The 14,488-nt window shown below is 44.0% G+C and overlaps 1 protein-coding gene across 4 annotated transcripts in view; it reads left to right on the top strand.

Moving 5' to 3' along the window:
- The first annotated feature begins 3,101 nt into the window (after window positions 1–3,101).
- LOC137608819 (paired box protein Pax-7-like) overlaps window positions 3,102–14,488 on the top strand; it is a 40,435-nt gene continuing 29,048 nt past the window's right edge. Inside the window, exons 1-4 of one of the 4 annotated variants that reach the window (XM_068335423.1) lie at window positions 3,102–3,389; window positions 3,957–4,192; window positions 4,372–4,498; window positions 5,216–5,344. In XM_068335423.1, the coding sequence (XP_068191524.1) occupies window positions 3,305–3,389; window positions 3,957–4,192; window positions 4,372–4,498; window positions 5,216–5,344 (577 nt within the window). In that variant the 5' untranslated portion in view covers window positions 3,102–3,304. Of the gene's footprint in view, window positions 3,390–3,956; window positions 4,193–4,368; window positions 4,514–5,215; window positions 5,345–14,488 lie in introns of all 4 variants that reach the window. The other 3 variants (XM_068335409.1, XM_068335416.1, XM_068335404.1) reach the window with 3 other exon arrangements.

Genomic DNA, 14,488 nt, shown 5'->3' with positions numbered 1-14,488 from the left:
AACCAAAATTATACAAATATAATTAACATATACAAAATTATGTAAAACATTATTGACAAATGTATTAACCATCAGGTGACGTTCTCGCGCTGGTGGATGATGAAGAGCTATGAAGAGCTATCCATCATGTTCTCACATCTCCTCATGAACGGATGTTCTCATCAAACAGAACCCTCTTTCAGGAACCAGAACTGGCCGGTTTTAATGTGAGATTATTTTTTTAAGAGATCAGGCTCAGTTTGTGTCTTATTTTGGCGGGAGCTTTGTTTACAACACATTTCCTGTTCCCTCCTTGTTCAAAGTTATTTTTCACTTTGCTCATGTTTCTATTAAAATCATCAATTTTCTGGAAAATATGGCGTAATGTGTAAAACTGACCGAATTAGAGTTGTTGTTAACCATCAGAGGATAGTAGAGGAAGGTTCTTGGTGAAGTGATTCTAGGAACAGGTTTTCTGATCGTCTCTGCAGAACCAGGAATCATCTGAATCCTCTCAGAACCAGTTCTCCCTGAAATGGTGACTAAAGTTCTTTAAGATTAAAGATTGAAGATCTTTATATATGTCATTATACAGATGGTACAACAAAATGGGAAGGTCAGATGGAGTGTTGAAGGAACACGTGCGAATCTGCGTGTCGGACCTCCAGTGTTAATACACCACCAACACCTCACGACTGGTGCTAGAGCTCACATCCCATCGGGTTAATTCTGTTCTCGTCCTAACCTAATCTAACCCACTAATTGTTAGGTTAGTCCTCCACATCCGGGTCCAGCTGCTGCTGGTTAAACCGCTTTAACCGTTAGAGAGACGTTACCGACCCACTGAGGATCTGAGGCGCTGGTCCACAGTGGAGAGACCTGAAGACCACGAGTCTGGAGACAGTTAGTTAACTTAGTATTGAGTTTACTTAGGTTAGTTGGTTTAGTTTGAGACACCGTCACATTAATGAAGGAAAACAGTATTTCATTTAACATTCATAAATCATTCCTGCCTTTGTTACTCCTGAATTGGTTTACTGCAATCCCTTATTATCAGGATGTCCAAGCTCCTCTGTTAGGACTCTACAGTCAGCTCAGGATGCAGCTGCCCGCTGACTGCCTCCAACTGGGAGGAGAGAGTTCATCTCTCCTGTCTTAGCATCCTTACATTGACTCCCGATTAAATCTATAATAAAATTCAAAATCCTCATGATCACATATAAAGCTCTTCACTGTAAGGCTCGGTCTTACCTTGAAGATCTCACTGAAGTGTATCACCCCCCCTAGGGCCCTTCGATCTGAGGATGCAGGATTTCTGGTGACCCGTCAGGTCTTTAAGAGTAGAACAGGAGGCAGACGCTTTAACTACCTGGTTCCTTTACTCTGGAATGATCTTCCAGCCTCGGTCCAGGGGGCAGATACCCTTAGGTTATTCAAGAGTAGACTAAAAACCCTCTTCTTTGATAGAACCTACAATTAGAAATAACACAGATTCTACTAGATCAGCTGCTATAGGCCTAGACTGCTGAGGACATTTTCTCTGTCTCTCCCGTTAAAGGGAGACACTTCTGCCGTTTCTCTTTCTCTGCTTGTCTAATTTGCTACTAACATGAAATCATACTTTTTGTTTGCAAGATACTCCTGCGGTCTCTGTGCTTCTGCTCGACAGGTGGGGAACAAGTATGGAAGACAGGAAGTCCAAAGGCCTGGAAATCCTGCCCCAACTTCAGCAGCAACAACTCAACGTGGACTGGACATTCATCTGGCCTATCTGCCACTCTTTCTGTCTCTCTCTTGTCCTTGCCTTATCTCTGTCCCCAGTATATTTCTGTTTCACCCAACTGATCAAGGTGGATGACCGCCCTCCAGACCCTGGGTCCTGCCCGGAGTTTCTTCCTCAACGAGGGAGTTTTCCCCCGCCACCGTTGCTAATGCTTAATTATTCTGGAGGGTTGTCTGTAGAAGCACTTTGAAATGTCTAACGATGTGATTATGTGCTATATAAATAGAAGTTGATTGATTGATTGATTGATTGATTGATTGATTGATTGATTGATTGATTGATTGATTGATTGATTGATTGATTGATTGATTGATTGATTGATTGATTGATTGATTGATTGATTGATTGATATAGAAATGATCACAGATTGTTTGGTACAAAAACCAAACGCATGTATCTCCAGTAAAAGGTCATGTTTCCACTGTGGTTAGTAATGATGGATGGTAGATTATCAGATGTTCGGACTCACCTGTCAGGGGGTGTGGTCCATGACTTTTATTTAGGAAACACCCAGGTGAAATGGAGGGGTTAGGCATCACGTAGCGCCAGGAAGAAACCTGCAGCTACTAATAAATGAAATGGACTAAATGAACCGTCCTTTGAGGGTGAGATCAGGATAGAAGTCTCGTCCAGTCGGAGCAGCTGTCCGGGTGGATGAATGGACGCAAATCGGTTCTGGATGACCTCTCCCCCTCCCGTGAGACCGAGTCTTTATTTTAATAGTAACTTTTGTGTTCTGTACATTTTTGTGGATTATACACTTTTCGTGTTTTGTCCTCCCCACTGATGAACTATCTCCAGGCGGCGGCCTTTCAGTCGCGTCTCGTATTGACTTCGTTGCGCGCAGCTGTTGCTGCGTAAAATGGGCTTTGGGTAGAACGTTTGTGGACTTCAGTACTGCTGAGGGGGGAAAGGGGATTTATGTTTGTGGATTTCTGGGTTGAAATGTTCAAAAATACACGGATCCCAGTGCGCGTAACGCGGGAGGGGCTCGTTCATTATTAGGTTATTTTAATGTGTGTACAGGTGTGTGTGTGTGTGTGTGTGTGTGTGTGTGTGTGTGTGTGTGTGTGTGTGTGTGTGTGTGTGTGTGTGTGTGTGTGTGTGTGTGTGTGTGTGTGTGTCCCTGCCCTCCCATTGGCTGACGAAACTTGTTGGCGCCGTTCCCTCCCGAATAAGAGAAAACCCCACGAACCTATCGGCGCGCTCCCTGCTCCAGCCCGCCCGGTCCGGTCGGTCCACGACACAAATCGTCCCCCCCCACCCTCGCCCCCCCACCCCCGGTTTACCGGGTTAAACCCCCTCACACACACACAGGCAGACAGAGTGGTGACACAGCGTGAGGACCTCCAGCGCTGATCCACGGGTCCGGCGCTCCAACCTTCTGCGTGGGTCTCTCCGTCTCCTCCGAACCCCCGGCAGTTTATTCCGTCATAACATCTGTGGACACCGCGGTCCACGCGTGAACCGGACCGCTAGAAACTTTATTTTTTTTAAACTTTTTATCTTTTCTTTTCTTTTCTTTTTTTTTTGGATGGTGCTATGTCGTCTTTGCCAGGAACGGTACCGCGGATGATGCGCCCAGCTCCCGGACAGAATTACCCACGCACCGGATTCCCTTTGGAAGGTAGGCTCCGGTAGGGGATAGGGGGGGGGGCAGCTTTGGCCCTCCTCCGCTCCGGAAACAGAACCTCTGGCCCAGATGGAGCAGAACCTTTGAAAAAAGGCCTCGGATTCGTTAAGTTCACGTTTTGTCGGTTTTCTCCACGACAACTGATTATTGGGTTAAAAATGTAGTTTATTGGATTTATTTAAATTTAGTTCAACCACACAATTAACGCGTGTGGGCCTACAGCTTAACAAACAAACAAACAAACAAACAAACAAACAAACACTGAGGGATTTTTTCCCCCAGCTGTCACATCCCTCAGAATAAAATCGTTCCAAATTGAACGAACCCGGAGATTCGTCCACGTTTCTTCTGATTTATTTATAAAGCTGGTTTCCTTCCGCCTCTTTCTTCCGGTTCGGTTCGAGTCTGTTGTGGAAAATCCCGTTAATTTTTTTTTTTTTTTTCACAAATTCGTTTTTTTTTTTTACATAAAGACTAAAATCTCGGCGCGTCCACGCGGTTTAATCCACACCACAGTCCAAACGTTCCTCCCCAGCTGAGTGGGTCCTGTGTCCTCCGCAGTGTCCACTCCTCTAGGACAGGGCCGGGTCAACCAGCTCGGGGGGGTCTTCATCAACGGCCGGCCCCTGCCCAACCACATCCGACACAAGATCGTGGAGATGGCCCACCACGGGATCCGGCCCTGCGTCATCTCCCGGCAGCTGCGCGTCTCCCACGGCTGCGTGTCCAAGATCCTCTGCCGCTACCAGGAGACGGGCTCCATCCGGCCCGGGGCAATAGGAGGCAGCAAGCCCAGGGTGAGGGCAGGTGGGGAGGGGGGGGGGGGTGATTATAACAATAATGATAATAACAACAACAGCAACATTAGTCAGTATGAAGCAATATTAGTACCCCCCCCCCCCCTTTGTCGCACGTTGACGGCCTCCTGTACTCATTCCACCGCCCCTCTTGGGTCCTGCTCTCCCACCTGCAGCAGGTGGCCACGCCGGACGTGGAGAAGCGGATAGAGGAGTACAAACGGGACAACCCCGGGATGTTCAGCTGGGAGATCCGGGACAAGCTGCTGAAGGACGGCGTGTGTGACAGAAGCACAGTCCCTTCAGGTGAGGCCTCCTCCGGTAAGCCCCGTTTAATTCACGTCTCCCTTCACGGCTGTGACTATTATTATTATTATTATTATTATTATTATTATTATTATTATTATTATTATTATTATTATTATTATTATTATTATTATTATTATTATTATACATTGTTATTATTCAATTATTATACATGAGTAGTAGTAGAATGTTACATTAATAGTATTATTAGTATTATAATAGCATATGTGACATGCTGTATGATATATGATATTGTTTTATATTATATTATTTTAATTTTTTTCATATGTATTATTGACTTTATTATTATTATTCTGCATTATTAGTATTGTAGTATTATAATCGGTATTATTATTAGTAGTAGTAGCAGGTATTCTTTGTATTGTAACCGGTATTATTAGTTTTATCAGTATTCTTAGTATTATAATCGATATTATTATAATTATTAGTATTCGTAGTATTATAATCGGTGTTATTATTATTATAATTATTATTATTATTAGTTTTGTTGGTATTAAAATGTTTGCTATTAGTATTATCAGTATTTATATCAGTAGTTTTATTATTAGCATTATTGGTAGTATTGATTTTTTTAAATTAATGTTATTATTATCAGGATCATTATTAGTGTTATTATTAGTATTATTGTTGTTGTTAATTTATATATCATCGGTATTATTATGGGATATTGTTGTGACGCCGCCTCTGTGTTTGCAGTGAGTTCCATCAGCCGCGTCCTTCGAGCTCGTTTCGGAAAGAGGGACGATGAGGATGAGTGTGATAAAAAGGACGAAGACGGGGAGAAGAAGACCAAACACAGCATCGACGGCATCCTGGGGGACAAAGGTAGGCTGCTGGACCCGAACCGGAACCCGTCCGCTCCGCGGGGGCAGCTGTCCGCCGGGACCGCCTACAAATTGGGCCTAAAGCGCCGTTTAGGCGCTCCTTGAAGCTGCGCTCCCAGCGGACAGGAGCCGCTTAATTATTTACGGTGGGGGGCCGCGGAGCGGGGCGGGGCAGGGGGCGGGGCGGAGCGGGGCGCGCTCCCGCCGCGCGGCCCAGTAGGCGGTGCTGACAGACTGATGGTCGGTGTCAGGGGGCTGGAGGCCCGGGGCCCGGGGCCCAGGACGGCTGCCCGTTGGTGTCCCGGTAGGGGCGGCAAGTTGAGTCTAGAACAAAAGGAGATGATGGTGGGGGGTTCGAATCACATCGTTAAAAAAAAAAAAAACCTTAACTTGATCATAATTTAAATATGTATTTTTTAAAAAGGAGAATTAAAGATCAAATTTGGCTGCAATCAGTCCTCAAAGTTTTAGTGAAACCTTATTTTTAATGTTTAATTTGTTTGTAGATCGGATGCCGGTATTTTAGAACACCGGGTTTGTTTGGATCCTCTTTTTTATGTATTTATTTTTTAAAAACAGTCCGGTTGAGTGTTGTTTTTTCACTGAGTCCGTTTACTTGTTGTTTTTTTGTTTATAATCGAAATCCGTTTGTTTATATTTTTGTTTATAATCGAAAACCGTTTGTTTGTTTGTTTGTTGTTTTTTGTCATCAGAAGAACATCCATGACTCTAAGCGGAGGGTGGACACATCCTTTCTTTTTTTCGTTTTCTAATCGGAAGTTTAACAATTATATTAACAAAATATTTTTATTATTTTTAATTATTCGTGTTGATTAACGGAATTTGGCGCAGATCTAAAAAAAACAAAAAAACAAAAAACCCTCACCCATCACACCTAAATGTAACTGGTTGATTCTTGGTGGCTCCGGTGGTCCTGGTGGTCCTGGTGGTCCTGGTGGTCCTGGTTCGAACTGCTCAGTGTTTTTGCGGTCAGAGCTTGTTGTGCCGGTCGTTTCCAGTGAATCCTGACCACTGGTTTGACTGGTGACCCCCCCCCCCACCATCCTACTGGTGCCTCACTGTCAACCGGGCCTGGCGTTAATAACGTGACGACTTAGCCTCCTTCAGCTGTAGTGAAAGCGGTGTGTGTGTGTGTGTGTGTGTGTGTGTGTGTGTGTGTGTGTGTGTGTGTGTGTGTGTGTGTGTGTGTTGCAGAGGGGTGTAATAGCTGCGAGGCATGGTAAGAAATCTATTTATCCCCTATCAGCCCTCACTCTCGGTTCCAGGCGCACGCATTCTGTCGAGGGGCTTTAAAGCAGATTAAATTGAGCCTTTTATTTCTCCCCACTTTCATCTCCGTGGCGCACTTCGTGGCGCGAAGCCCGGGGCGCAGATTCATGAGAGAGGAAGGTTTCCGCTCCTGTTGTTCAGATTGTATTTTTAAATATTCATTTCAGGTCGCTTTTATAGATTGGTTTTGGTGGAAGAATGTCAGGCAGAGTGTGTGTGTGTGTGTGTGTGTGTGTGTGTGTGTGTGTGTGTGTGTGGGTGGGGGGTGGGCAGGTGAGACATCAGATAAGATGCTCTGATTGGTCCTCATGACGCTGGTCAAACAAACAAACAACAACAGGTGATCATTATTACATTTGTTCCTCTAACAACTGGATTATTATTCTGGATTATTCTGTTCATGATGGTTTTGGAATATAGAAATTGAAAGCTTTTAATTGATTAATTCCTGTGATGTGATTGTGCATATTTCCCAGAATACCTTGCAAACACATAAATAGCTCCACCCTGTGAAGTGATAGTATCTGTGCTCAGGGATCATCTCCAGTTTAAGGCGGCAGCGAGTCGCTGCTGTTGGTGCAGGACCGACTGGAGGAGGGAAAAGAACCACTTCTGTGGTTCAGAATAAGCCTGGTTAAAAAAAAACAAGACTCAGGATGGAGGGAGCCTTCAAACAAATCCAGTGACGTGAAGCCGCTTTACACACAACTTGTATGGCTGCTATTAAGAACACTTTTCCCCGGGCGTCACTCCTCTCCATCCACTCCAGTCCTCTGCAATGGGGGGGGGGACCCAAATGTTGGCTGGAGATAACACAATCATCACAGCCTAGTCCTGGGCTGGGCTTCAGTGCATTAAACCAGGATTAACACCCCCCACACCCCCACCCCAACAACCCCACCACCACCACCACTCTCCATCAACTCACATTTTTAAGAGAAATGACCTGAAGGAGGCCTGAAGCTAACATGTGACGCCCATAAATCACCATGGTGATGATCAGTTATCTAAAAATCCAGTCATCACCTGACCAATCAACTGATCAATTAAATCATTGATCAACTCACAGGATTCTCTGTTCAGACCTGAACAGTTCAGGATTGAAAGTCAAACTCCAACGAGTAAAGAAAAAAACCAAATACAGGAATAACTCGGTTTACGTCATCAATCGGTTCCAGGAGACGTTAGTTGAATGAACTCGTCTCCAGGTCAAACTGTATATAACCATTCCCAGCTCTGTACTGAATTTTATTAATTAATGCCTTTTAATAATATTTGGTTAATATGAATCCATTTTAAGATGAAAAAGAATCAAATTAATATCATTTTTTAAAATTGTACAGAGAAAACGTCTCTGTCTTGTCTTCAGCTACGTCTTTCTCATTATGGGTTACCAGGGTTGCTTACGGGCTAATAATAAAATATTAGATCAGAATAAATAAATCAGAAAAAAACATGTAAATTTATCATTTAAATATTTTTTAAAATATGTTTTATTCTGATTTATTGTACAGTGACATGATATTATGTACTTTTAAAGGTTTACTAGTGATTTTATAATTCCAGTATTAGCGACAGACAGATGTAAAGTGGAGGAAAATGACGTGAACTTGATTTTTATTTTTATTTTATTTTATTTTTATTTTTTTAAACATCGTATAATCAAGAACTCTAAACGACGTAAGCCGAGGTGAATCTGTGATCACCTGTGACCACCGTCCTGATCCTCATGTGTCCAACAAGAGGAAGACATTTAAATGTGTGGATTTCAAAGTGTAGTGTCACACAGTCACAGAGGAGTCAGGGCCCATGTGGGCCCCTGACGCCACAGCACGGCCCCTGACACCACAGCACGGCCCCTGACACCACAGCACGGCCCCTGACACCACAGCACGGCCCCTGACGCCACAGCATGGCCCCTGACGCCACGTCATGTGTCCACTCAGCAGCTAACACGCCTGACCTGTCCACACTGTCTCTGTCTTGAATTTGTCTTCAGTCGCTGAAGCCTCCAGGTGAGACACAGGGTACACCCTGGACAAGTCGCCAGCTCATCACAGGGCCACACATTCAAACATTGGTCCTGACATCTATGGTCAGTTTAACGTGACCGGTTCTCCATGGGTTCTTCAGCTTCATGTTTCAGGAGGAAGCTGAAGAACCCATGGAGAACCCACGCAGACACGAGGAGAACATACTAACTCCACACAGGAAGAAATCAAACCCAGAACCTTGATGCTGTTTAGACAGATGTCATAAAAACACCCTCCAGCGTCTGCTGGTTCAGCTGAGTAGCGTGAAGAGGTTGATGGTTGGAGCAGGAACGACATTGGATCACATCCTGATCCCTGTGGCGAAACTGGGTCACTGTGGCACCACCGAGAAACGGGGAGGGGGGGGGTGAAAAATCATGGGAAGGGCAGCGAACTGAGAACAGACCGGTCATGTAGGTGACGTCCATGGAGGATAAAGCAGAGCAGAAGTTCCTTCAGAGAAAAATATCCATGGTGTCTCAAAATTATTCAGGAATAAATCGATCCGGATTTTTAATAAGGATGTTTTCCGTTGTAGAGATTTAGAAAATATTCTCAGAAAATATTCAAATTCAGATATAAATTTATGAGTCCTTTTGTTTCTCACATCTCATTCTACTTGACTGACAACAAAAATGAAAGCCTTGCATCCTCCTCATTGCCATCAATGGCCTTCGATCCGGAGCTCCATGATAAATGTTAAAAATCTGTGGCTACGTGTCACCGACTCCATCAGGAGCGTTTCTGCCGGGCTGACCTACTTGTTGATTTTCTTTTATTTCTGGAGCTCTCGGGGCTTGTCACTGATGTCTCGGAGAACACAAATATAGAAAGGAGAGCTGCTAGGTGTGTGTGTGTGTGTGTGTGTGTGTGTGTGTGTGTGTGTGTGTGTGTGTATGTAGGGGGGGGGAGGGCATTTAATGGGAGAATAGCAGCTCACTTCTCTGCCTCCGAATGTTCAGCAGCCATCTCTAAACCCTTCTTTCATTTCACCGACAAATGCCAAGAATCTTGTCTGGCGACCCGTCGGGAGGCTGATCAGCCAACAAAAGAGCAGCGGAGCACAAAGAGCACCGGGCCCACCGGCCGGCCGGGTGGGGGCCCGTCAAGAGACTCGAACGGCCATTAGCAGGACAAAGAGGAAACACACGGCGCAAGCAATACGGCAGAAAAATTCATCAAGCGTCACGCATGCTTGGTGTGTGTGTGTGTGTGTGTGTGTGTGTGTGTGTGTGTGTGTCCTTAAACACACGCACTCAGCAGCTCCTGATATTTACAGACGTGTCATGTGATTCTTTTTGCTTGATTTTGTTTCTAAAATAGATTTCAGGTGAAATTTAAATAGTTTAAAAAATTAAAATTAAAAAATAAATAAATAAATAAATTAATAAATTAATAATAATAATAATAATAATAATAATAATAATAATAATAATAATAATAATAATAATAATAATAATAATAATAATAATAATAAATTCCTACGCTTAGCAACCAGGAAGAGCTTCATGGTTTTCTTATTTTACACTGATAATCCAGACATTATTCAGTTTTTTTTCCCAAGGAAATTTATTCTTTATCTTCATCTTCATTCATTTATTGAATTATTTTTTAGTTTTAAATGATTCTTCCTCTGATTCTTCCTCTGTGTTGAATTTAATCCAACTCATTTGACTGTCCGGCTGAGAGCTGCAGACAAACCATCCAGAAATACAGCGCTGCTCTTTGTCGAGCGTCTCTATGCTTTAATCTACAACTAAATGTATTTTTACACCAGAGACGAACGTCAGCAAGAGATGTGAGGAGTTTTTCCTCATCTCACCGCCAAAAAAACAGAAGATAAACTGTTCATGATGTGAGGAAACATCAAGGCAGCAGCTGCCATAGAAATACTGATGATTTTGTGAGGTTATATACACGGTAGTGTGTTATAATGACTCTAAACAAACACATTTTAAACTGTAGATTGTAATAGAATAAATCCATCAGTGTCCTTAAAGATCTGATAGATGAACTTTATTTATTACGAGAGTTAAATCAGCATCAAATAAATTACTATCAAAATTTATTTATTATTATTTTCCTAAAATGATGGTAAAGAAATTATAAAAATAAATATCAAGTGTGTCCAAGCGATTATTCATATAAGCGGCGGGTGAAATGTGAAGGACTCATTTCAGTATGTATGTGTGTGTGTGTGTGTGTGTGTGTGTGTGTGTGTGTGTGTGTGTGTGTGTGTGTGTGTGTGTGTGTGTGTGTTTGATGAGGTGTGTGCAGTGATCTGTGTGTGGATCAGTTTGGTAGTTTGTCCATCAGTCGGAGAAAATCACATCCACCCAAGTGTAATTGATAGAAAACGGCCTTAGATATATAGAGATTATTGATGCATAAAGGCCCGCTGGTGTGTGTGTGTGTGTGTGTGTGTGTGTGTGTGTGTGTGTGTGTGTGTGTGTGTGTGTGTGTGTGTGCGGTAGAGTTAATGTTCACGCTGCTGAAAGGTATGACAGTGGATTAAAGGCCATTTTACCGTCACCGCATTCAAATTATTTGAGCCACATCTTGATTTTAAATATTAACCCTGATTGATTCGTTGGGGAAACCAAATCTGTGGAGGCGTTATTGTCCTCAGGGAAGAAGAATTTGATTCCAACCTAAAATAAACTTGAGAAAGTCTCTCTTTTCACCGACGCTGGTTTTAAAGTCGGCGTTCGCTTGGATGGAACGACAAAAAACGTCCTGCAGGTCTGCCTTCATCCGAACTGACGTAACCAAACAGGAAGAGGAAACCCTCTAAAGGGCACTCAGAGGCCCGTCTGTGATTCTGTAGCTGCATTGAGGGAGTTGATGAACTCCTCCAAGTTTATTAGAGAAAGGGAAACATGCAGGAAGGGCTTGAGGCAGGCGGGCTGACAGTCTATGAAGTGGCAGCCATTGTGGCCTGGAGGCAGATGCATGAATACCTCTGAATAGACTCCTTCAAAGTGACACGATTGAGCCAGACAACAGCCCGGCGCTGAAAGGAAAGCGGCTCTGTGCTGCCAAGCTGATCGGCATTTCTAATGCCGCTGCTCTGAATGAAGCACATCTGCAGCCGTCCACTCCACCCGGCTCCCGCTCCCCACCCACACCCACACCCACACCCCCACACCCAGCCTCATGCTGGAATTAACTTCATTTACTCGGTGAAAAGAAGTTGTGTTATAAGGAGACCAAACACCTATGCAGTATGTATATACAGTAGTACATACGTACGTACATACGTACGTACATACGTACGTATGTACGTACGTATGCAGAAACCAAGCACCGGAATAAACTGTTATCACATTTGTTCTCATTTGTAGCTTTTTTAGCGACGTCAGCATTCTTTTTAGTGAGATTCTCATTAATTTAGACATTTTTTTCCTTTCAGTTTGAAGCCTCGTTTCAGAAGAGCAATCTTGTGTTTACGATTCTGGAGTGTTGTCAACACTGCAGGTGGTCTCTTGGCAGTGGATAACATGTCTCGATCTGGTCTGGGTCTATGGTTATCTCCAGATCCCTCAGTTGAGAACTCACTTGTTGCTCCACAGTCTCGGCAGTGTCAACTGTAGGCCGGTCCCAAGCCTGGACAAATGCAGGGCATCCAGCATAAAAAACTTTGCCAAACATTATGAGCACTCATCTACAGTGAACAAAGTATGATATACTGTGGCGCCCCCCCTACGGGACAAGCCAAGAGGAAGTTCCACTTCTAGCAAACTGCTAATTGAATCCAGCCAAAATCAACCCCACAGAATGAACAGGAAGTAATTTATCTGTCTTTCCTCTCTGGGGACCATGGATCTCCTCCTGGCACTGAGGTTTTTCAGTTAGAGGAACAATCACAGCATCTAAAATGAGAAGATTTCATGTAACTTGGAGCAGCTCAGATCAGAACCCATGACCACCTGTTGGACAGAACAGCTGGTCTTTACATCACCGACTGGGTCGGTGGAAGCAAACATGGTGACGGTGACTGTCTGTGATACATGGGTCGGAGGTTTGATGGTTCTAATGATCCCCCATCCGGTTCCAGAACCATGACTAAGATAAGATAAGAAAGGATAAGAATGTACTCGGTTAGTAATTCCTTTTGGGAAGACTCCTCCGACCAGGACATGAAGGGGTCGTGTCTAATCAGTGGTCACCACTAACATCTCCTGTTTCCGCCCTTTATGGTTTGTGCTGTAACGTTTCTCACTGCCTTGTTTGTGTACACTGGTTTGTCTTGTACACAAAGGCGTTGAAAACATCCATGAGTGTTGGCCATCAGAAATGCCCTCAGCCTTCCACCACCCGTGAGAGGTCAGGGCCGGTCGAACCGTTCTGGGGCATCCAGCTGTGACACCTCTTACCCTTTGGATCACTGAGTTCAGGATCCCCTGGCAGGGTTACCGGGTTACCAACTCCACCCACTTCCACCCAACTCCACCCACTTCCACCCTACTCCGAACTGCAGTCCGGTGGTCATTAAACCTCGAGAAGCGATGGTCTGCTGACGTCCTTCAGGGTTCTTCTGGTGTGGAACCAGCCCAGCGGTCAGTGAAGTGAATGTGTTCTGTCTCTAAACCACACTGACCACCCATCAGTTGTTCCATAGTGCAGTTTGACCTGCTGGTGTGCAGCAGGAACTATTTTTTGATTGACAACACGCTCATCTGACACATCACTCTGAGGCCACTGATCAGAAACTATCCCTTCATCTCACCGACATGTGGTGTATATAACACAGTTGAACCCTAATCTGTAACCAGAGTCCACAAGCACAAATCACGTCATTCCTTCTGCTCCCTTTGTTAATCTACTTTTTCCCAAAATAAGATTATTCTATTGCTCTTTAAAACTTTCTGCAATTGCTTTCTTTAAGCCTGCAGCTGTCCACTGAGGGCTTTGTTGTGTCGAGTATATCTTAAGAGGGCCTCTTATTATTATATTTGCTCCCGGCTCTAATCTTTTCAGTGTTTGTATTGACAGTCAGCAATTTTTGTTTATGGCTATTTTTTATCTACTAAATAAAGACACATGCATGCCAGTGCCTGGGAAGGAAAGAAGATAAAGACTTTGCATTAATAGCAGTTTGCTAAGACATAATGCCCTGATAAAGCAGCCTCTTTGTGTGGGCTGGATTGAGTTCAGTTTCAGCCAGCCTGCCTCCTCGGCTCCTATAGCGTTCTACCGCTCCATACGTTGGTGGATGCACTCCACAGTTTTGTCAGAGCCAAGCAATAAAAGTTGGTATTTTTCTGGAGGTTTTCTTTAGCGGTGCGTACGGAGTTCCTAAATCTTTTGGCACACGTGTTACTCATGGTTGTAAAACTGCCGACGTTGCAGGCTCTACTTCTGCTGCTTACGTTACACTTTGCTGTTTGTTGCGACTAAATGCCATTGTGTCGGCGCTGTACTGAAACAAAGGCAGGAACAATGCTCAGCTAAATGAATGGGAGTGTGTGCAGAGGCAGCGGTGGCGGCCCTGTCGGCGCTGGTCTCGGTTTCAGCTCAGTTTTTGCCCACTTGGGCTTGAATCGGGGGCTTTTTTTTTTTTTTTTTTTTGACGGAGCGGTTCCTGGTGCCAACTGGCAGATTGGATTCCATTTTCTTTTGTGTTCTTTGAATAATTATCAAAACCTTGGCTCGGACCTCAATTAGTGGAGTTTCCTGGCCTTCAGTTCTGAGGCCTTGTATTGTTGGTGCATGCAGAAAAATTTGCAAGTCAAATGCAAATATGCCATTGTATCAAAACTACAACAAACCTGTGGCTGGTGTCATAGAAAGCTGCACTGCAGATGAGTTTTTATCGAACA

This window comes from Antennarius striatus, chromosome 2 (assembly GCF_040054535.1).
Source record: "Antennarius striatus isolate MH-2024 chromosome 2, ASM4005453v1, whole genome shotgun sequence".
NCBI classification, from domain to species: Eukaryota; Metazoa; Chordata; class Actinopteri; order Lophiiformes; family Antennariidae; genus Antennarius; species Antennarius striatus.
This window is presented reverse-complemented; position numbering and strand designations above follow the sequence as displayed.